General features: G+C 35.1%; 1 protein-coding gene across 1 annotated transcript in view; it reads right to left on the reverse strand.

The window, feature by feature from the left end:
- LOC149804759 (uncharacterized) overlaps window positions 1-25,000 on the reverse strand; it is a 258,169-nt gene that overhangs the window by 84,616 nt on the left and 148,553 nt on the right. The window contains exons 20-21 of the mRNA XM_089944059.1: window positions 23,522-23,690; window positions 4,521-4,621 (exon numbers count right to left, since the gene is read on the reverse strand). Coding sequence (XP_089800185.1) covers window positions 4,521-4,621; window positions 23,522-23,690 — 270 coding nt within the window. The remainder of the gene's footprint in view (window positions 1-4,520; window positions 4,622-23,521; window positions 23,691-25,000) is intronic.

The raw sequence follows: 25,000 nt of genomic DNA on the forward strand, positions 1-25,000 counted from the left end.
TGGCTATTTGGCTCGCACATGAGCAGAAGAGTAAAAGTTTCCTTTTCTTTTTTTTTTGGCTTAATGGACCCATTATTTTCATATTGAGACCACTCTTTATTCCAAATGCCCATCTTACCCTACTTTTTGCAAAGATTCATCTGTCTGTTTGCAGTTCATACCAGTTTGCCTTAGATCTGAGACCAAAAAGTGGAAAATCTGGACACAAAATCGGATTCTGACCACAGGTGAATTTAGGGTAGAAAAAAAATCGGGTCCAAATACTGTAACTGATGTGGATGATACACAAGTTTCAGAAACTTTAACACAAAGTCTTAACACATACTACCAATGCTGTAATTGCAAGCAAGACATAAACTTTAACACAAAGTCTTAACATATACTACCAATGCTGTAATTGCAAGCAAGACATAAATCTTAACACATACTACCAATACTGTAATTGCAAGCAAGACAGAAACTTTAACACAAAGTCTTAACACATACTACCAATGCTGTAATTGTAAGCAAGACAGAAATTTTAACACAAAATTTTAACACATACTACCAATGCTGTAATTGTAAGCAAGACAGAAATTTTAACACAAAATTTTAACACATACTACCAATGCTGTAATTGTAAGCAAGACAGAAATTTTAACACAAAATTTTAACATATACTACCAATGCTGTAATTGTAAGCAAGGCATAAACTTTAACACAAAATCTTAACATATACTACCAATGCTGTAATTGCAAGCAAGACATATACAAAATCTTAACATATACTACCAATGCTGTAATTGCAAGCAAGACATAAACTTTAATACAAAATCTTAACACATACTACCAATGCTGTAATTGCAAGCAAGACAGAAATCTTAACACATACTACCAATGCTGTAATTGTAAGCAAGACAGAAATTTTAACACAAAATTTTAACATATACTACCAATGCTGTAATTGCAAGCAAGACATATACAAAATCTTAACATATACTACCAATGCTGTAATTGCAAGCAAGACATAAACTTTAATACAAAATCTTAACACATACTACCAATGCTGTAATTGCAAGCAAGACAGAAATCTTAACACATACTACCAATGCTGTAATTGTAAGCAAGACATAAACTTTAACACAAAGTCTTAACACATACTACCAATGCTGTAATTGTAAGCAAGACAGAAATTTTAACACAAAATTTTAACATATACTACCAATGCTGTAATTGCAAGCAAGGCATAAACTTTAACACAAAATCTTAACATATACTACCAATGCTGTAATTGTAAGCAAGGCATAAACTTTAACACAAAATCTTAACATATACTACCAATGCTGTAATTGCAAGCAAGACAGAAACTTTAACAGTCTTAACACATACTACCAATGCTGTAATTGTAAGCAAGACAGAAATTTTAATACAAAATCTTAACACATACTACCAATGCTGTAATTGCAAGCAAGATATAAACTTTAACACAAAATCTTAACACATACTACCAATGCTGTACTTGCAAGCAAGACAAACTTTAATACAAAGTTTTAACACATACTACCAATGCTGTAATTGTAAGCAAGACAGAAACTTTAACACAAAATCTTAACATATACTATGAATGCTGCAATTGCAAGCAAGACAGAAACTTTAACACAAAGACTTAACACATACAACCAATGCTGTAATAGCAAGCAAGACAGAAAACTTTAGTACAAAATTTTATTGCATGACGCCAGTGTTGTAATGATCTTGGCTATATAGTACCAATTTAAGTTCTAAAAATATAAAGATCAAAAAGTTTAAAATCTTCAGGAAGATAAATGCGTGCTAATAAACATAAATATTTACTCCTACAAGATAACACATAAATAAAATAAGTGTTTATTTCTTTAAAAGGTATAAAAAAAATATATAGGTAAAATCCCTTTTAAAAATAGGGTCAAAGTTTTTAACATAAACAGCTTTTTTAATTCAGTTTATATAAAAACATTGTCACTGGGTAGAAGGATGATATTCTGTATAAAAGTGTGTTCTACTGTCTGTGGACACTGGCAAGGTATTCAGGATGGATGGATGGATAGATGGATGATATTCTGTACAAAAGTGTGTTCTGCTGTCTGTGGACACTGGCAAGGTATTCAGAATGGATGGATGGGTAGATGGATGATATTCTGTATAAAAGTGTGTTCTACTGTCTGTGGACACTGGCAAGGTATTCAGAATGGATGGATGGGTAGATGGATGATATTCTGTATAAAATTGTGTTCTACTGTCTGTGGACACTGGCAAGGTATTCAGGATGGATGGATGGATGGGTAGATGGATGATATTCTGTGTAAAATTGTGTTCTACTGTCTGTGGACACTGGCAAGATATTCAGAATGGATGGATAGGTACATGGATGATATTCTGTGTAAAATTGTGTTCTGCTGTCTGTGGACACTGGCAAGGTATTCAGAATGGATGGATGGGTACATGGATGATATTCTGTACAAAATTGTGTTCTGCTGTCTGTGGACACTGGCAAGGTATTCAGGATGGATGGATGGGTACATGGATGATATTCTGTATAAAACTGTGTTCTACTGTCTGTGGACACTGGCAAGGTATTCAGAATGGATGGATGGGTACATGGATGATATTCTGTATAAAATTGTGTTCTACTGTCTGTGGACACTGGCAAGGTATTCAGAATGGATGGATGGGTAGATGGATGATATTCTGTATAAAATTGTGTTCTACTGTCTGTGGACACTGGCAAGGTATTCAGGATGGATGGATGGGTAGATGGATGATATTCTGTATAAAATTGTGTTCTACTGTCTGTGGACACTGGCAAGGTATTCAGAATGGATGGATGGGTACATGGATGATATTCTGTATAAAACTGTGTTCTGCTGTCTGTGGACACTGGCAAGGTATTCAGAATCGATCGATTTGCAAACGAATAAATACATCTACAGAAGTGCTGACATAACAACACAAAAGCATTCATGGCAAATGGAGAATGTGAAACAGTAAATGAATGGTTTTTATAACACAAAAAGCTAACATATAACTGTATTGAAGACTGTTCATATTACACCTTACTGACATTAATATTTTAATAACGCATCCCCTTTCCTGAGGGTTGACAATTTATTTGCTTGACCCAAGTCAAGTAACTAACAATAACACTGGTTTTAATCTCAGTTCTACTCTATTAGAGAATGATGCACATTGTCATTTGGCAATTATCTTTTGTCACTACAGAATAACACACATTGTCATTAGGCGATTATCATTGTCATTAGAGAATGACACACAGTCATTAGGCAATTATCTTTGTCATTAGAGAATGACACACATTGTCATTAGGCAATTGTCATTGTCATTAGAGAATGACACATTGTCATTAGGCAATTATCATTGTCATTAGAGAATGACACATTGTCATTAGGCAATTATCTTTGTCATTAGAGAATGACACACATTGTCATTAGGTGATTATCATTGTCATTAGAGAATGATAAACATTGTCATTAGGTGATTGCCATTGTCATTAGAGAATGACACATTGTCATTAGGTGATTATCATTGTCATTAGAGAATGATACATATTGTCTTTAGGCAATTATGATTGTCATTAGAGAATGACACACATTGTCATTAGGCAATTATCATTGTCATTAGATAATGACACATTGTCATTAGACAATTATCATTTTCATTAGAGAATGATAAACATTGTCATTAGGCAATTATCATTTTCATTAGAAAATGACACACATTGTCCTTAGGCAATTATCATTTTCATTAGAGAATGATAAACATTGTCATTAGGCGATTATCTGGGCCAAATCTGCTGAGAAATCTGAAACTTTTGACACTCATACATATTTTTTTATCTAGGTCATTGCAATATGGAATTTTTCTTGCAATCCAGCTATATTCTGATAGTACAATAACATTTTGGTTTCAAAGAATGATTTTTAAAAAAATCATGAAATCTATCAAGGCATAGTGCATGCTAGGTTGCACAAATGTAGATATTTTCTTGATCATTCTGCAGTAGTAGTTGTCTAACTGAACAGCCATTAACAGGAAGACAGAGATAAACGAAGCCCAGCTTTCAGCACAGTAGAAGAATAGATGCAAGAAAGACAGTCTATATCCCAAGTTAATAAGGGCAATGCATTACAAGGTTCACAGATATTTCAAGATATTCACTAAATTTATTGGATGATAAATTAATAAACCTTTCAAATGACTTCATGCTTTATCTACAACATACATACATAAGCCTCCTCTTGCCTATTCCTAATACAATACCCTTAATGCCACTCAGAATTAATAATGTTGCTTTATACTGAGTTGTCAAAATACAATGAATTAATTGTGTGTAATTACTTTGGAAGTTTCAAGATATTATCTCTATTTTAGTTTTTTATAGTTTGCTTACAATTTGGATCCAATAATAAAATGTACAACATAAGAAAATCAAAATATAATGGTCTTTAATAATAATTAAATTTCAGTGAAGAAAACCTACTAACCTTAGGTATGACTTCTGGATGATCAAGGACCATGGTCTCCCGTCGAATGTCTGCCAGCTGTTTACTTAGTTCATCAGCTTCATATGTAAACCGTGGTCGATCTAAAAAATCCAAGATACGATAATAGAGATAATCATTCATCTCCATTTTGAATCTGCCTGTCTGTTCAATGTACCGTTATAATTACAACTGCACCCTTGTACCGGTGTAATTTCATCAACTCATCCAAACAGTACTTCTTTCCCCACTGAAGAGAAGTCTGTTTCAGCTACTCTCCAAGATGAGAATTCAGCCAATCTCTTTAAAATTCCACATGGAAAAAAAAAAAGTGTCTTTTATTGCAAATTCCTTTGGCTAGACACAACATACTCCAATTCTTCACAAAGTTTCCTTCCACAGTGAGTGAAATATTTCTCCTGGCTGTGGCTTTCTATTTAACACCCAAAATTTGAAGGATCCCAAATCAATCTTGCCATGGATCAAATTACTGTTTCACATTTCACTTGCAACATTTGAAGCCTTAAATCCAATTATATGCTTACCTTTACATAGAATTTATGATTGGTATGTCACTGAATTCCTTTTAAAAGATAATGGATACCCCATGCAAAGTAATAACTCCTTAATAATTTATGTTCAGATCAGTTCCCTTTATCAGATCCATATGACTGGATTTGAAGTTGCTATAATCCATAATGCATTATTCCAATAGATTCCCTGATATTCTCAACAACACAGTAAAATAAACTCACTCTTTCTCCTCCAATGTGTGCTCTGGCTTTTTAACTTGCATCAAACAAGCATGAGATTTATGTGACCAGATAAAAAGATAGACCTACAACAGCATTACCAAAGTATGTACTCCAAAAGGTACAAGTACTATACCAGTAACTGGACTTATTGCTATCAACCCATTCCGAAAGATGCCATCTTTGATCCAACACTGTCATGAAATGTTTGGAAAACAATGTAAGTATATACAATTCCCTTATTTGCAGATAAAATAACCACCTCTTAACCACTCAAATACACGAGTTCATTTCTTTCACTGAAAAAAGGACGAAAATGTAGTCAAAGTAATAATTTGACAATCTGAGTGAATGACATTTAAAAACACCTGCTGTCCTCAACATATTGTTGCTTATCAGGAATAAAATCATATGATTATTAAAACTGGCACACACCAATTCCCATTGGATTATTGATCATCAGTTTCAATGCACAAATACTTCTGGCACACTTGTATCTTTTCCAACAACATGAATGAATTAGTTGAGCAAACATGCACTACATCAAGATATATAACCTGTACAAATGAAATTATGTATTAGAAAATTATCAAGTTCAAATTCTCTATTCCAGGAATGTGATATTATCTGCATCGTTCATTGTCAGTCCTACAACCTCCACTGGAATTAATTGTGAAAACTGTCATCTGCTTCACAGTGAATGCTGACAACTTGTACATCTGTACTGCAAAAGTTGTTCAATGCTTATATATACATTTAATTCAAAGTTATATGCTTAACAAGTACCAACAGTGAACAAGTTGAGGTTTTATATGCAACCATGGCAGTCTGTCCAATTCTGTTCATTTTCATTGATTTTAATCTAACCTGACTGAGTGGGTACACCAGGAGTTAATGGTCTGGTTCTATGACATCTTTTATCCTAATGTAAAAGGGTAAACCCAAATACAGACCTGTGTAACGGATCCTCAACAATCACAGCACTAACAGAAAACCCTCCTTTGTGTATTTACCATAATCAATACTATTTGCTATGGCTTACAGCATACACTGGCCTAATTGATGATAATGGTATATACTGGCCTAATTGCTGATAATGGCATACACTGGCATAATTGCTGATAATGGCATACACTGGCCTAATTGTTGATCATCATAAATGTTCATACCTTGATGGGGCTTGTATCATTAGTTTACTCAGAAAATCAAGTCATTTTTTTCTTATGATCGACTGTGTTCAAAGTATTTATTCTATAAAAGGCAGCAATTCAACAAAGTAAATAAATGTAAGCCAAGTTCTAATTAATCTTTCACTCCTGTACAAAAACTAATATTGTATTTTATCCACAACTGGACAATCAGGAACACATCCTTAGCTGTCAAAACACAGCAAGTTTCCTGAGTTGGCACCCCTCAAACACTTCACAAAACTGATATTATAGTTAACTAGTAACACATAAATAAAAAAAAAAAAAATAAGCATTCTGCTTGTGTTACTGTGCTGTACATAACCAAATGAAATCAAACCTGACCCAGAACTGGCTCAAATAAAATCACCACACTTGATTAATCAACTTGATTAATTAGTCATTTTTTTCTCAAGACTGAAAACTACCCTTGAAAATCTATAGGTGAAACTTGTGTGTTAATTTTAAAGCTGTTCCTTCTACATGTAGCTCCATCATATTATCAACTATACAATCATAAAATTATAAATTTTATTCATTTGATGGATTTAATTTTGATATTTCAGTTGTGATTTTTATTAAACATATCAGAAAAACATCCTGACAATATACCAAGTATATAGTTAGTACCAGTATGTCAAAAATACTTTATCTATACCAAAAATGTATCAATGTTTTGCTGATCAAGAGCCACTACATGTACATTACAATTTACCTGGCTTAAGCATACCTCCTGAAGGATGAACCTCAACTGAGTTGTGTCAAGAAGCTGTCCACTTTATTGATGGCTTTTTGAACACAACAAAATGCCTGTAGCAAAATATCTTATATCGACTCTGACCAATCAAACCAGGTATTGGCTGCATGTTGAAAAATACATACACCAATAACTATAAGTGCACACATTGGTAGTGTCCACTGAGAGTTGAATACATTCTTGTTGAGTGCATCAACTCCCAACCAGTGAGACAGAAGTTGTTTCAACTCATTTATAACAATGTACCATACATACGTGCTTATGAGTCCTGCTACAAATTACATGGACCCAGAATGTACCACCAGATCTGAGTCTGTGCAGTTTGTTAGGAGTAATCAGTAGAGCAAACAACACAGACCCTGATCTGAATTGGCATTATGTAACTGCAGATCAGGAGTGTGCATGTATATGTGTAATTTTGATTTTTAACATAGCTTTAAAAAAAATTGAGTCATATCGATACGATGTCAACAGTGTGAGAGTTTATCGTGTCTAGCACTGGGGCATCATGCCGCAGATAAGCAGCATGATGTCCCACCCGGTCACATTATCCAGACATCAGGCCGACCAGTTCTAACACTAACCTCTTAATGCTGTGTGCCAAGTGAGGCAGCTGTTAGTACCATTTTTGCAAGTCTTTGGTATGACTTGTCCGGGGATCGAACCCACGACCTCCTGCATCTGAGGCGGACACTTTAACCACTAGGCCACCGGAGCTTTGCTGTTGTCAGTTTGACTTGACTTTTAAGTGAGTACTGGTACACATGGTATCACCAGAGAAAATCTTGGAATTTTTGGGGATATATAGTTTATATAGCAAATTTTGACACTACATGTATATTTAATGGATTTCATATTTTTTAGCTTGATCCTTTATTTTTTATTACTAGAACTTTTTAAGAAATTTCAACATTATGCCTTGTTATCTTTTATCTTTGTTTTCTGAAGGATGTCTGCAATTCAATAGCCCAAAACAATGTGTCCTCTGTCTGCATGGGTTCGAGTCTAGGATTCAGCCAGTGTGGGTTTGTGACAAAGCTTGCCAGGAGCTTCTCGTGGGTCGGTGGTTATTCCCAGGTTCTTTCTTTACCATTAATATTGGTCGCCATGCATAGCCTATCGTGTGCTGAAAAATGGCGTTAAACCACACAACAACAACAAACAATGTGTCCTCTGATGTGTCCTCCATTATCTTATATGGCAGAATCATAATTAGAAACTTAAATGAAATTCATATAAAAATTGAAGACTGTATATCTCTGAAGCCATGTAAGTTGATAAGTGGTTACATGCACACCCAAAGCAGATACCCTCAAATTTTTTCCTAAATAGTTTGTGATATTTATATATAAAGTTATATTTTAAACTTTAAAGACATACAAAAAGCAATCTGCATCATCTCTTTCAATCTATACATATTAGAACTTAACTATTACACTATACAGCCAGTATTGTGATGTCCTGTTATAGAAATACATCATATCAGCCATGTTACTGTTTTTTTAAGCCACATTATTGTGCATAAGCCGCACTGTTTATAAGCCACATTATTGTGCATAAGCCACACTGTTTATAAGCCACATTAGTGTGCATAAGCCACACTGTTTATAAGCCACATTAGTGTGCATAAGCCACAGTTTATAAGCCACATTACTGTGCACAAGCCACACTATTTATAAGCCACATTAGTGTGCATAAGCCACACTGTTTATAAGCCACATTAGTGTGCATAAGCCACACTGTTTATAAGCCACATTAGTGTGCATAAGCCACATTACTGTGCACAAGCCACACTATTTATAAGCCACATCAGCCTGCATAAGCCATGCTGTTTATAAGCCACATTAGTGTGCATAAGCCACAGTTTTTTAAGCCACATTATACTGTGCATAAGCCACACTGTTTTTAAGCCACATTACTGTGCATAAGTCACACTAGTTTTTAAGCCACATTACTGTGTATAAGCCACAGTGTTTGTGTGTGTAATTTGGGTTTTTAACATAGCTTTAACCATTTTTCAGTCATATCGCTACAATGTCTGTAGTGTGGCAGTTTATAGTGATGTCTAGCACTGGGGCATCATGCCGTAGAGATGTAACATGATGTCAGTCACGTTATCCTGACACCAGACCGACCAGTCCTAACACTAACCTCTTAATGCTGAGTGCCAAGCGAGGCAGCTGCTAGTATAATTTTTATAAGTCTTTGGTATGACTCAGCCGGGGATCGAACCCACAACCTTCTGCATCCGAAGTGGGACACTATAACCACTAGGCCACCGAAGCAGTTCAGTGTTTATAAGCCACATTATTGTTTTTAGGCAACAGTACTGTTTTTAAGCTACAGAACTTTTATCAGCCATATTACTGTGTATAAGCCATATTACTGTTTTTAAGCCACATTATTGTGTATAAGCCACATTACTGTATATAAACAACACTGTATCTAAGTCACATTATTGTTTATAACTCACACTGCCCTTTAATCAGCCAGCAACTCGTCCTTCCAATAACAAGTTCTGCCAGTCTGATGATAGATCATCTCATTAGTATAATAAGGTCTCCAGAGTGGGAAAGGTAGCAATTACTGTTAAACAGGATTTGGGGGTGGGTAACAACACTTTTAACATATTATTGGCTATATCTTGCCTTAGAAACAGGGGCTAAGTGCCCTTCCCAACAACAATGAGGCAGCCATCCGGGCTGGCCTGGGCAAATTACAAGTCTGACACTCTGACAACTGACAGTCATAACATTAACCTCTTAAGACTGAGTGCCAAGACATTTAAGACATTCATATACGACGATAAAATGTAGATAAAAAGATGGATGGACAACACACAATATATGCTGGGCCTTACCATAAGTTCACCCGATGTTACGGTCAGATCAGCTACAAACACTAAAACATTGTCAACTTCAATCATATTGGGCAAAATAATGTGTGTTCCCTATGGCAATGTTTTTAAAATTAGGTTAGGTGGGCAGATTTTTTAAGTTACACTATATATATATATATATATATATATATATATATATATATATATATATATATATATATATATATATATATATATAACCAGCTGAATTAGATGCACAAATTAATTTCAGGATTTTTTTGTATTTTAATTTATTATTTTTATAATTAAAAAAAACATATAATGAATAGTACCTATATATAATCTGCTAAGCACTACAGCTAAACCAGCTCAATTATATGCACAAATTGATTTTTATATATAAAAAAAACCTCAGGAATAAAGTTCTCAGGTCAGCATAAAAAAAACAAACGGTTGTCTAACCCGAAACAAATACCCTTTTTTTGCCTTGTAGGCACAATGTCAATGTTAGTGTCACTTGGTGCAACCATATAGGATAGGGCAATCTACACTGAGAAAAGTGTCCTGTCAAAATTGGAATGAGAGAAAAGTCAACTCTATAAAGGGTGATCCATTTTACCTATTACTTGGCTAGAGGGAAACATGAAGTACATCCAAACTGACAAAAATGTAAAGATCAAGATAGAGCCAATTAGAAAGACCTTCAGACTGGTTGTCAGACTTCAAATTTCCCATTAGATGAAGATCATCCAGTGCCATGCCTATGTTGCATGTCACATCATGCTTTTTAATAATATTTAAAGTTTCTCTCCAATCTAGGTCCTATTTGATTACCACTTACACTTCAAAGATAGCCAGCATTTAGATGTCATTGAAAATGAAGATATTAAATTATGAAAGCTACATAGGTGTCTTGCTTGGCTCTTCTCTGTGAAACACTTTCATGGAGTCAGATGTAATTGTGTCATGATTTATATCATGCTAGGATCACTATTTATCCAAGATCTTGAAGACTTCAGTTATTGCAATATTCAAGATGGAGACAAGAACAAGTACTGCAACCAATGTCTACTTTTTTCCACGACAAGGTTAAAAAGGCATTTTTTTTAAAGGCAATACACAACTGGCATTGAGCTGTACGAATTAATTTTCTAATCACTATAGTCAGGTATTTCAGTAGGTATTGACACTTGATAAGATAAATATTGCATTGATTTCTTATGTCAATACACTCTTGAATGGTGATTTGATAACATCGTGAATGAATAGGGTATAGATTCCTTCTTGTGTCAAAGGTTATTACTCAAGACGAGATAAGTTTTTAGAGAGTTATCAAATTATTCCCACTTGAACGCTCTCCAGTCCAGGTGTAGTTTATAACTTATTTACAAATGCAATAGAAATCTCTACACCTTCTCTACAATTACCTTCTGCAAATTATCCCCACAGGTAAATGTTCAGTTCATCCACAAGCATCAAAGGAATATAAAAGCATTTATACATATCCCTACTGTAATAAAAAAAGTTACCCTACATTTTTATTTTGCAAATCAATATACTTAATGGATATGAACCTGAAAAGTGAAGAAACAGTGGATCATAGAGAAAAACTGAACAAAAATATATAAACTGCATAACTTCATATCTCATATCTGCCACTTTTTATTACGTGATGTTTTGTTTTGTTTTTTTTAAAAATAAAATGGGTGGAGGGGTGTGTCTGATTCTTTTGGGGAGAGCAGTCACTGCATGTAATGCAAGTAAGTGACATTTTATCATACGCTGTAAGTTATATGTAGTTCATATACTTATTTCTAATATCCTGGTGTGTGTAATTCTGCTGAAGGCTTTTGTTAAGAAATATTTCAATTTTAATAGATTGATTATCTGAAATATAAACTTTATGACCTATACTAAGTAAACAAATATCATTGCAAACATGCCATTATATCATTCTAAATTTGGATGGATGGATGGATGGATGAAAGTCTTTCTTCAATCTAGGTCCTATTTGATGGATGGATGGCTGGTTGGATGAACAGACGGATGGATGGATGGGTGGATGGATAAAATGTTTACTTTTTTATTGGAGCTTTTTTTAAAGACAAGTACCCAAATTTATATAAAATACTATTTCCATTAGTTTTCTGTCATAATTCTTTATCAAAATGTGTTCTTGGCCATAAAAAAAAAAAAAAGTGACTTTTACAATGCTTACATGGTTTACATCTACTGAAATGCTAAATGCCAAATGGAAGAGCAGTTTGCAAAAAACAATTGTGTTAGTAAAGTATATAAACAAGTTTTGATTTTATGTTGATTGCTTATAAAAGCTGTTTAAGTTTGGACATTATTTGACGACAGATCAGCCTCACATGTACAAAATTTAAAAGACTTCAGATCCTGTTCAGCAGTTTTTGAGATGCCATTCTAAAGCCTTGTCTTAGTAACAACAGCCATCTTGGACAGTAGATGTGCATAAAAATTTGAACAAACTTAAAAGGTTTCCATGCAGACAAAAACTGATTAGTATTACATCTTTATGAGACAGTTGTGTCCCATATTTTATTGAATGCAACCGCACTGGAGTGAATATACATGCATCTACAATGTGAAAAGTTGCCAAAACAGTAAGAGGGGGCTAACTCTTCTAGTATATATATCTATGACGGGACCTTTGTTATTACATCGTTGTTGTGGGCTTATTATGAATGAGCTTACAACTCACAAAATTTACCCAGACAATAATGCTTTTAGGCTATTCAAGTTGAAAATGAATAAATTTTCCCCTACTTTTCAAAATCACCAAAACTCTTGAGATTTGAAATGATTCTTTTCATTATGTAATTTGCTAGAGACAAATTTTTGCAAGGTTGACACTCTAAATACAGACCTTGTGAAACTTGTTTAGAATGTATTCCCATGTGAAAAATAATTCTGACCTTGTACTTTAATTAATATAGTATGCCCCAACTATAAATAAAATGTGTCTATTGCTTAAGCAACTTCTAATCCCAATTTCAAATTTGACAAACACAATGCTGATGGCTTGTCAAAACAAATTCTAAACTCATTTATACCAAACATCTGGAAACCGCAGCATATACTTGATGGTAAACAGACAGAAAGGCACAGGATAAAAAGTCACAATTTGAATTTCACAGTAATGGTGCACATGTAGGAAAAAACCCTGCTTAAAGTCACATTCTACAACAATTACTATTACTGATGACAATAAACTGATGAATTCACAGGAAAGTGGAAATTTTGTCAAGCATCTCAAGTCTTAAGAATGAAGTGAAAAGTCATATATCACTGAGATCACTGGGGTTTATTTAGGGCTTCTGTTGGAAAGAAAAGTTGTAAAACAAACGTATGACACTGAGATCATGGAATTTTATACAGTTTCTGTTTGACAGGAAAGTTGAAAACAAAGATATGACATTAATATCTTGAAAATAATTTTAAAAATCAAAGAGCTGATACTTTGTTTATTATTTTAATATTCAAATGATGTTATGTGTTTTTAATCTATTCTGATTGTTTTTTTTAATTTTTTTAATATATGCTGTGGGTATTGAAACATTGTATCTAGTGCTGACCTTGTCCAAAATCAGTGACAGTTTTGGTAAACAACTTTTTTTCTTCTTTTGTCTCTGAGTGAGATTCATTATGTTAAGCTAATTCAAAGGCATTGTATTTTTTATAGCTAGACTACCTAATGATTGTCACATGTTTTACTGTGATTTTGGTGAGGGACTTTCTAATTAAGATCTTTCTAAACCAATGTGCTTTTGACCCTTATCTAGAATCTCCTTTTACATGCGTGAGTGTGTGTGTGTCATTTGGATTTGTAACCTAGCTTTAAAAAAATTTCAGTCATATCACTATGATGACTCTCTAGTGTGACTGTTTATAGTGATGTCTAGCACTGTGGCATCATGCTGCAGACATGTAGCATCATGTCACACCCAGTCACATTATCCATCTTAGATTAAAACACACATCTTGTTTATTTGAACATTAGTCATTTATCTAGCAGAATCAATTATATTATTGTTACATCTAGTAGCTCATTTGGGCTGGAATGTATTTCTTCAAATTATTCAAGTTATTTTTCTCTGGAAATATGGAGTGCTCATAAAAAATAAGATTCTTGGACAGAGACATTCGCTGTAGTTTATAGTGAACTCAAACCTGGAATTATATTACTGTGAGTCAACAAAAGAATGTTGGTACAACACCAAGATACAGATCACCAGACACATCAACACTTTCAGCATTGGATTTAAGTTATATTTCCACTGAAGTTTATGAAGAACTTTTATTATTAGAACTTGTGTCTGTAATTCTAGGATTATTTTTGGATTTCATTTGCAATACCGTAAGTTTTTTTTTTTCTTTCATTTTCACTTCGTTGAATTTTACAAAGCTTGCTGCTTTTCACTCTTTTCTGTTACTTATTTTAAGAACACAGACTCATAACAATAAAGCTGCACTTAATTACGATGTGTCACCCACAAAACCAGCAACATTACCAAATTCAACGAGTGACTTTATGTCCTGTAACTTATTGTCCCACCCATTTCTCATAATAGTGAAAATTCAACTTGTGTCTTTCTGTCCTGTGAATTTCTATCCTACATTCATACCAGACATGTCTGATTGTAAAGCTATCAAAATACTCCAGATGAACATTCCCAATCATAATACAGAACTTGTTTATTTTTTCTTACATTTAACTTCATAACTATAAAATGAAATAAGTTTATTCAAATCCTTATCTGAAACAAAAATCATAACAAGCTTTACATGACAAGTGTCAGACTGCCTTGAGCATCAGACATAATTCCTTCCTAATCCTGGACTTCCATTTTGACCAGTAAAGCAGATTAAAGTACACACTGACAAGTCATAATGATCCCATCTATACTGCTATGCATACCTCAAGCATCGACCAGAATCTTAACAATGCTGGCATTACTAAAGCAACAAATACCATTATAACTAAATATAAAGAGAACAATAGAAAAGTAAAAATGAATCAAAAACAAGCAAATTAACCGAGTTCTGACAACTGGTGAACTTCAAAACTTAATTATTGTCAAGCATCAAACAAAATCATAATTTTTATACTTTCAGCATTGTCAAAGGATAAATACCACTGTAACATGTGTGAAACTGCCTCAGAGCTTTTATAAAGGAACAACATAACTTCTGACTGGCAATTATAAAGTATCTTGCTCCAATAAGCATGGGAAAAGACCATTTCATTTCATGGGTAAAGAGGGCTCTCCAACAAACAATTTAAGCCATATTCAAATAGACTGGGGAAAAAAAAGTGAAATAATCTCAAATTGCCCTCCAAAAATTAAGATAAACCCTTCCAAATGATTGTAAACAATTGGTGCAACAAGATAAAACAGTTGTGTGTGTGTGTGTGTTTTGGAATTTTAATGTAGCTTTAACAATTTTTCAGTCATATTGCTATGATGTCTGCAGTGTGGCAGTTGACAGTGATGTCTGGCACTGGGGCATCATGCCACAGACATGTAGCATGATGTCCCACCCAGTCACATTATTCTGACACCAGGCCGACCAGTCCTAACACTAAACTCTTAATGCTGAGTGCCTAGTGAGGCAGCTGTTAGTACCATTTTTATAAGTCTTTGGTATGACTTGGCCATGGTTCGAACCTGCGACCTTCTGCATCTGAGGTGGATGGTCTAACCTCTAGCATAAGGATAAAAGATATAGAAAGTAAAGATGCTAAAGACCTCAAAAGGGTATATAAAACAATAAAGATAAAAAGTATATAATTCTTACAAATAATGGGTCAAAATTTGCTATATATCTGCCTTGCTTAAAAACAAGGACACCTAAATTTTGAAACAAGCTTTTCAAAACAAATTGAAAATACAAAAACATTCATTTTCTTACCACGCTGGTTTTCTCATAGTACATCAGATGAAATTTCTTAATCAAGTTCATATATAAAAAGGGAAAAACTTCTGTCTCATAGATGGAAATCTATAAACTCAACAACAAAGTGTTTTACTGTCCGTGGACACTGACAAAGCATGCATTCTAGCTGAAGCTCACCCTTTTAATAGGTAAGCATGAACTGGGTATGCATATCCTATATGTCATTTTTAGGTCACTGCTTTGATTTGTTCTGTATAAAGGTATGTTGCGAGTCTCTAACAAAAGTTTGATGTTCCAATGCTAGAATGTGGAGTTTGGACAGTCAGATGGATTTCAATGGACAAATGCTTGAGGAACTGATGGATGTGATTCATGGGAAAGTCTAAAATAGTCTCTGGCACTAAATAATCAATAGGCCAAATTAGGCATGACATTGCTCACCTTGCCATCATCTGCTTAATAGGCAAATGCAAGAGCAGCTGGCCAAGAAATCTAAGTACAATGCCTACTGCAACAATTTCTAAAATTCTGTGAAAGGCTATGAAAACAGAGGTTTGATGGTTTCCATATCTGACAACACATTATTATCATTTGTACAGAACTGGAATGCCAGGATCCTTTTCTGTCAAATCTGATTAAATTCTGGAGAGTACAATACTTTAAAAAAAATATAATTTAAAGGGTTTTTAATTTATCTAGGAATGTTCCTGTCAAACTTGGTCAAATTCTGTTGTGGATTTGAAAATAAAATTCAATGAAAGTTTTTAAATTTTAGTAACAGTGTTATGGTAGATCAACATCATTTCTAAAATTATTAAAGGCCACAGAGCTATGATGCTTTCTTATCAAATTTTTTTAAATTCTGTCAGAGGGGGTTTGAAAATAAGTCTTGTAAATGTCTTCTATTTTCAGTCACAATGCCCTAATTTTATGGCAGAGCAGTATCATTCATAACAAAATCTGAAGGTCTTCATGTCTGGATGCCTTCTGTTAAATGTGAGCAGTTTTTCAGCTGTTCAGCCATTTTTTGGACAAGATATCATTTAAAGATTTTTCAGTTTTTTGTAATGGCAGCAACATTTGGTGGCCAAGTGTTATAAATAGCACCAACCTGAAAGGTCTTCATGTTATAATGCCTGCTTCCAGATTTTTGTTGAAAAATATTTAGTGATTTTTGAGAAAACAATTCAAATTGTAAATGTTGATGGATGTGCACTGAACAGTGCATAATAAATGACAGAAATAGCACCAAGCCATATGTTCATTAGTTTTGATTGAAACCTGAAGTACTTTTCTGTCAAAGAATCAAGATAGCACACAATGCTATACTGCAGGCAATAGTGTCAGAAAAACTGATAATAAAATAATAGAAGTTCACAAGAGTTTGAAACAAAGGTCATAATGACCTAGTTTTGAACTAATGATCTACAAAACAAATTGCACAATTGAAGGTGATAGTATCTGAGACACTAAGCTAAATATCCCAAGCTGCATGTTTCTACAAGTTTCAGTATGCAAACTCTACCCTTAATGCAATGGACAGCACACATTAATGAACCTAGAAAAAAGGGTCACAGTGACAGAGTTTTCATTGAATGATGTAATACTCCTCAGGACACAATTATATGCCAATTTACCTTACTCTAAAGACAATAGCTAGCAGAAATCACTAGGCCTTTGAAATATAGACCGGTCACCTTATTTTTTAATTACAAGGTGTACCATTCTTATTCTGTATGAAAGATCTAAATATCAACTTGTGTAAAAGCAATAGTCTGAGAAAACATAATAAACACAAAGCCTAAATGAGAGAAACTGAGCTTATTGCAAAGGTTAACCCAAATCAATGAGCCGCATAAGTGTAGTACTCCACATGGCATATCTAAACCATGACTTATGTGACTGTACAAAGAACTAAGTGTGAAAATGACCTAGATGTAAACCTGAAGTGAAAATGCCAGACAGAAGGGAAAATGGATGTACAGACAGATATAATCAATCCATAGGCCTGAACAGTTTTGCAAGATATACTGGTCAGAGGGCACAATCAAATATACCAGTTTACAGGTCTAGGGAACTGGCACTGAGTATTGGGCATGAGATACCAGGCATGTCAAATACCACTAGGTGATTGTTTCTGCTAATACAGAACCTTTTACTTCCCTGGGCCTGTGAGCAGCCTGCCTCATCTAGTGATGGCTTGGTCAATGCTTACAGTTCCAAATTGCCTCAGGGAATTTCACCCCCAAGTCGTGAGTCTGGAAATTCTCATTTTGCCCCCTATGGCACCATGGATGAGTTTTCCAAGGTCTCATAGGCCAACAGACCAGGCAGGCCATACACCCTCCCATTTATCACTTCTACTTCATTTCTTGAAGGAAAAGAAGGACCAGAACTTGTGCTTTGAGAAGAAATTATTATTTCTTCTCTAAGGAGAATGAACAGACAGTTCTGTCTTGCTATGTCTGCAGTGAAAGGATGAAAAACTATAGTATAGTGGACTCAGTGAGTCTGAGGAGACCCCACTGGAATCCATGCCGTCACCCCATTTAGTGTCCCCATCTCGATTCTGCACTGTGCAAGTTACCGAAGATAAAGATGTATGGACTTTTAACAAGGCAGTAAATGAGTACTATTTTCATCCCCTGGGTCTGTGTTTAAAATCTCTGAACATGAGAATTCTCTCCAGTTTTTCATGGGGATGCAGAAAAAGAGCCAATTTTTGTTGCTTCTCCACTTGACCATGGTAAGAAGTATAGCACAGATGCTGGCACAGGGCCAAGATTCAGCAGGACAAAAGAAGGGTTTGTGCAGATACTAATTTCAGTAGATATTTTGATTCTGGAGTGTCTCAGGTGATAACCTCCATGAGTACCTGGTATCACATTCTGGTCAGGATGCCTGAAACTATGAAACTTAAGGTGCATCTCTTAGTTACCACAGTTTCACACACAGACCTTTTCTCAGCAGCTGCCTTAACTTTTGAAGGAAGGGGTCTTTGCCTCTGGTTGCCTTAGATAGGTGCCTGAAGGCCTAAGCCAGGGTCATTCATTTTCACAATCAATAGTGCTGACAGCTAAGCTGTTCCTTAAGTTGGGATGCTGCCCCTACATTCTCTAAGGTATTGCTGGATCACAGCAAAGATATATAAAAGTAGGCTCCACTGAACGGCTTGTACAGCAGGTTAATCCCAATGGTTGCCTCTGAACAGTGGATAGATCAGCAGCATTGGTCAATGGACATGTTTTCAGACCCAGGTAAACCTGTGAATAAGCACCATCAGCACTCAGAGATCTGTGGATCCCCTGCCAAAAAGCTTTAAGAAGAAGTCCATGCACAATCATAAAGAACCTATTTAAAATCCTTCCTGTCCATTTTGCTGCATGGTGTGTCATAAGGGCCAGTACGTCAAGTCTGCGGTCTACCAATCCGCATATGGAGAGAGGTACTCTGCCTTAGAAAGTCCCCATTTATGTGATGTCCCAATAGATGCCAGACTGGGTCACTTTTCAGAGGCCTAGTCAGATTTAATGACTGATGCATGGGTCTTCTCCACAAAATTGCTAGGTGTATCATCAATGGTCCAAGGATGGTAACAGGCAAAAGGGATTGTATTGTCACCACTGCTGGTACCAGAAAAGCCATGATGGTCTGTGCTGGAGTTGTCAACAGGAATCTGTGATGGTAATGGACAGACATGAATCTGGACTGACCTGACTCCGTAATGACAATGAATTGATATAAATCAGAATGGCACCAGGTCTAGAATCTATCATGAAAGCAGGCCAATAATGGTTCCTTGATGGTAATCAATCAACATGAGTCAGTAATGTCAATATGGCTCCATGATGTCAGTGCTAGTGTTATGATGCCAAAATGGAGTCACCATAATCAAGCCCTTCAGGCAATAATTGTGACCAATACAGAACTGATATTAACAATATTCAATTAACTCCTGATGGTACAGTCCAGCCATTACAGAAGTGATATTAACAATATTCAATTAACCCCTGATGGTACAGTCCAGCCATTACAGAATTGATATTAACAATGTTCAATTAACCCCTGATAGTACAGTCCAGCCATTACAGAATTGATATTAACAATGTTCAATTAACCCCTGATAGTACAGTCCAGCCATTACAGAATTGATATTAACAATGTTCAATTAACCCCTGATGGTACAGTCCAGCCATTACAGAATTGATATTAACAATGTTCAATTAACCCCTGATGGTACAGTCCAGCCATTACAGAAGTGATATTAACAATATTCAATTAACCCCTGATAGTACAGTCCAGCCATTACAGAATTGATATTAACAATGTTCAATTAACCCCTGATAGTAAAGTCCAGCCATTACAGAATTGATATTAACAATGTTCAATTAACCCCTGATGGTACGGTCCAGCCATTACAGAATTGATATTAACAATGTTCAATTAACCCCTGATGGTAAAGTCCAGCCATTACAGAACTGATTTTAGCAATATTCAATTACCCCCTGATAGTAAAGTCCAGCCATTACAGAATTGATATTAACAATGTTCAATTAACCCCTGATAGTACAGTCCAGCCATTACAGAATTGATATTAACAATGTTCAATTAACCCCTGATGGTACAGTCCAGCCATTACAGAAGTGATATTAACAATATTCAATTAACCCCTGATAGTACAGTCCAGCCATTACAGAATTGATATTAACAATGTTCAATTAACCCCTGATAGTAAAGTCCAGCCATTACAGAATTGATATTAACAATGTTCAATTAACCCCTGATGGTACAGTCCAGCCATTACAGAATTGATATTAACAATGTTCAATTAACCCCTGATGGTAAAGTCCAGCCATTACAGAACTGATTTTAGCAATATTCAATTACCCCCTGATAGTAAAGTCCAGCCATTACAGAATTGATTTTAGCAATATTCAATTAACCCCTGAAGGTACAGTCCAGATTTTACAGAAAAGATATTAACAATGTTCAATTAACCCCTGATAGTAAAGTCCAGCCATTACAGAATTGATATTAACAATGTTCAATTAACCCCTGATAGTACAGTCCAGCCATTACAGAATTGATATTAACAATGTTCAATTAACCCCTGATGGTACAGTCCAGCCATTACAGAAGTGATATTAACAATATTCAATTAACCCCTGATAGTACAGTCCAGCCATTACAGAATTGATATTAACAATGTTCAATTAACCCCTGATAGTAAAGTCCAGCCATTACAGAATTGATATTAACAATGTTCAATTAACCCCTGATGGTACAGTCCAGCCATTACAGAATTGATATTAACAATGTTCAATTAACCCCTGATGGTAAAGTCCAGCCATTACAGAACTGATTTTAGCAATATTCAATTACCCCCTGATAGTAAAGTCCAGCCATTACAGAACTGATTTTAGCAATATTCAATTAACTCCTGATGGTACAGTCCAGCCATTACAGAAGTGATTTTAGCAATGTTCAATTAACCCCTGATGGTACAGTCCAGATTTTACAGAAAAGATATTAACAATGTTCAATTAACCCCTGATGGTAAAGTCCAGCCATTACAGAATTGATTTTAGCAATATTCAATTAACCCCTGATGGTACAGTCCAGATTTTACAGAAAAGATATTAACAATATTCAATTAACCCCTGATGGTAAAGTCCAGCCCTTAGAGAGAGATGACATATATATTCCATCCTGGTGTTGGTATTGTTATGCCAAGATGGGGTATGGGATATCAGTTAAAGCCATGTTGGAGCCAACTTTGAGTGTAGCTGATCTAACTAGAATGTCATTGCTGGTGGGTTGATCTAATAAGTTGGTATTGGTTCTATCACTGACAAAATCTGTTTCAGTCATGGTGGCAAAGAGAGGGCTGTAAGTGTTTGTGATATACACAATAATACAACCCATTTGATTTTCTTAAAATGTCGCATTCTCTATTTCAGTGTTTCTGCCTGTAGAAGTTGTTCATTGAGGCCATGTCTCTAGTAATGTTGATGGTATCCTGACGGTTCCTCTTCTCACCTCCCATTAACATCAGGGTACTGTTTAGCCAAGATGGTCAACCTGAGATTTTGTCGATTTAGTGAAAATATGACAAGCATGACTCAAATCGCATCCCATGGTAACATGTACACATGTAGCATGGTTACTGTTTGCACTCCATGCATTTAGTTGACACTCATAGGTATAAGGAGTAAAACAACATCTTGTATTGGTCATGTGAACTTACTACAAAAAAGCACGTTAGTAATAAACACTGATGTCAACAATAATTTCATTAATGATCTTATGGTATGTCACACAGAAGATGATTAGTAATGATAGACATTACGGCATATAACTCTAGACAGAATTCATATACTAAGTCAAGTTCAAAAATATCTGAAAGAATGTACTGCTGACCATATGGCTGACAACATGTATCTCACATGATGAAATAAAACTAAAATGACAACATGTATCTCACATGATGAAATAAAACCAAAATGACAACATGTATCTCACATGATGAAATAAAACCAAAATGACAACATGTATCTCACATGATGAAATAAAACCAAAATGACAACATGTATCTCACATGATGAAATAAAACCAAAATGACACATGATGAAATAAAACCAAAATGACAACATATATCTCACATGATGAAATAAAACCAAAATGACAACATGTATCTCACATGATGAAATAAAACCAAAATGACAACATGTATCTCACATGATGAAATAAAACCAAAATGACAACATGTATCTCACATGATGAAATAAAACCAAAAATGACATGTATCTCACATGATGAAATAAAACCAAAATGACAACAACATGTATCTCACATGATGAAATAAAACCAAAATGACAACATGTATCTCACATGATGAAATAAAACCAAAAAGTGAATCTTCATCTCTGATAGAAGTGTGAAAAAAAGACAGCAATTTTGAAAACATACACTTTCCTGCAAACTCTTCAAATCATTCCCAAGATGTGAAAATCTCAACAACTCAAAATGGCTTTGTGCAGTCACCAAAACAGTATGCTTTCTAGCAAGACATAAAGTAATTGTTGTTGTTGTAGGGTTTAACGCCATTTTTCAGCACATGATAGGCTATATATGGCGGCCAGTATTAATGGTGGAGGAAGAACCCAGGAAATCCCTGGAAAGAACCACCGACCCTCGAGAAGCTACTGGCAAACTTTCTCACATACCCACATTGGCCGAATCCGAGACTCGAATCCACGCTGACAGAGGTGAGATGGCAGTGATCAGTAATGGAGAGCGCTTTAGACCACTTGGCCACTTGGGGTCCCTGATAAAGTAGTAACTTTAGCATGGATAGGATTTGGAGCAATCCCTCTATCCATGGGAAGATCACTTTTGTCTGATTCCCACCTATGTGGGCAGATGACATTTAGATTTTTTATTGCTAAAAGCTAGATTTGGAGGGCTGGTTTTCCAGAGAGTGGTCATACTTCTAAGGTATTACAACTGGAAACATATTGAGAAGAAAAAAAATAAGTACCAACCTGATGATGGGTCCACTTCAATGGTTTTGCCATCATGTGACTTGATAACAATACCCAGGTTTTCCACCCGCTGAGCCCAGCGACCTCTAGCCTGTTGAGAACTGGTGTCTTTGGATTGCTGGGTGGTGGAGGTTGTTTCACTGGGGTTATCTTGAGACCCAGTATCCTGCTGAAGCAAGAAAAATGGGTGATTATTTGATCAACTCTTCCTTAAAACCATATCTCATTCACAGATCTATTCATGTGTATGTCATGTAACTAAACAAAACCATTCTATCTTTGTCATTTTTGAATGCTGAAATAGAAAATCAACTGGTTCAGACAGAGGTAGCAAAATTTATTCAGAACTGTTCTTTTTCAATGGTTTGCTCTTTTTGTCAAAATTATACATTCCACACCTGACTTGCTGCAATCATGATGATGCATAAAAAGGTATTTCTGATAATATTTTATCCTCAAGAAAAGCTTCTATTGTATAAACCAATAACCCAGAGATGGGCAAAATATAGCCCATGTGCCAGATCCAGCCAGTGACCTGGTTTCATTCATTAATTAACATTACAGGGTGTGGCTTTAAAAATCACTTATTTGACCTGTGCATTGGAGGAAGTTGCTCATGACTGGTATAAACAATAGTAAACAAATTATTTTTCGGGTATTCAAATATGATAACACAGCAATTAGAAGAAAAACTATTCAGCCAGTTCTCTAATCCCAAAAATGACCAGTCAAACCATTCAAACTTTTGAGGAAAATCCTATCTTCCTTGGTGAATAGATTACTTCAACAAGTCTGGTGACAGTATCTTGCCTACTGGGGCAAAAGTAACGCTGACACCAAAACTGCTATCAGTGGAGTCATACAATAAGCTCCCCTTTTCTTTAGTACAGGCAAACAAAAATCAAAGTATTGAAAACACTGATGCCTTGGACAGCTAAAACAATACTAATTTAAATATGATCAGCTGGATTAACATAACTCAAGAGATACTGCTATGCAATGTCCTTTATAATCTCACAAAACATATTGCTCATAATAATCTTTAAAACATTTTCTTAATTTTCTTTTCCTTTTATGTTATACATTATAATCTTTAAGCGTTTGAGGAATTATTTATTTATTCAGCTAATTTTATTTTAAAAGTATTTTTTCCTTTTGTTTTAAGAACTATGATCAGTGAAACAATATCCATAGGAGATAACTAATATCCGATCTCATAATTTACCTATCGATGAGTTGACTCCCTGGACATAAAATGTACCTGGAAATCTACTAGCATATACCTATTTTCTAATGTTAGTAATACTATAAAGTTTGTTACTATTATTAGTGGGGCCCCGAGTGGCCGAGTGGTCTAAAGCGTTCTTCGTTACGGATCACTGCCATCTCACCGCTGTCTGCGTGGGTTCGAGTCTCGGATTCGGCTAATGTGGGTATGTGAGAAAGCTTGCCAGTAGCTTCTCGTGGGTCGGTGGTTCT

Source organism: Sinohyriopsis cumingii, chromosome 2, assembly GCF_028554795.1.
Source record: "Sinohyriopsis cumingii isolate HCF-2022 chromosome 2, ASM2855479v2, whole genome shotgun sequence".
Classification (NCBI taxonomy): Eukaryota; Metazoa; Mollusca; class Bivalvia; order Unionida; family Unionidae; genus Sinohyriopsis; species Sinohyriopsis cumingii.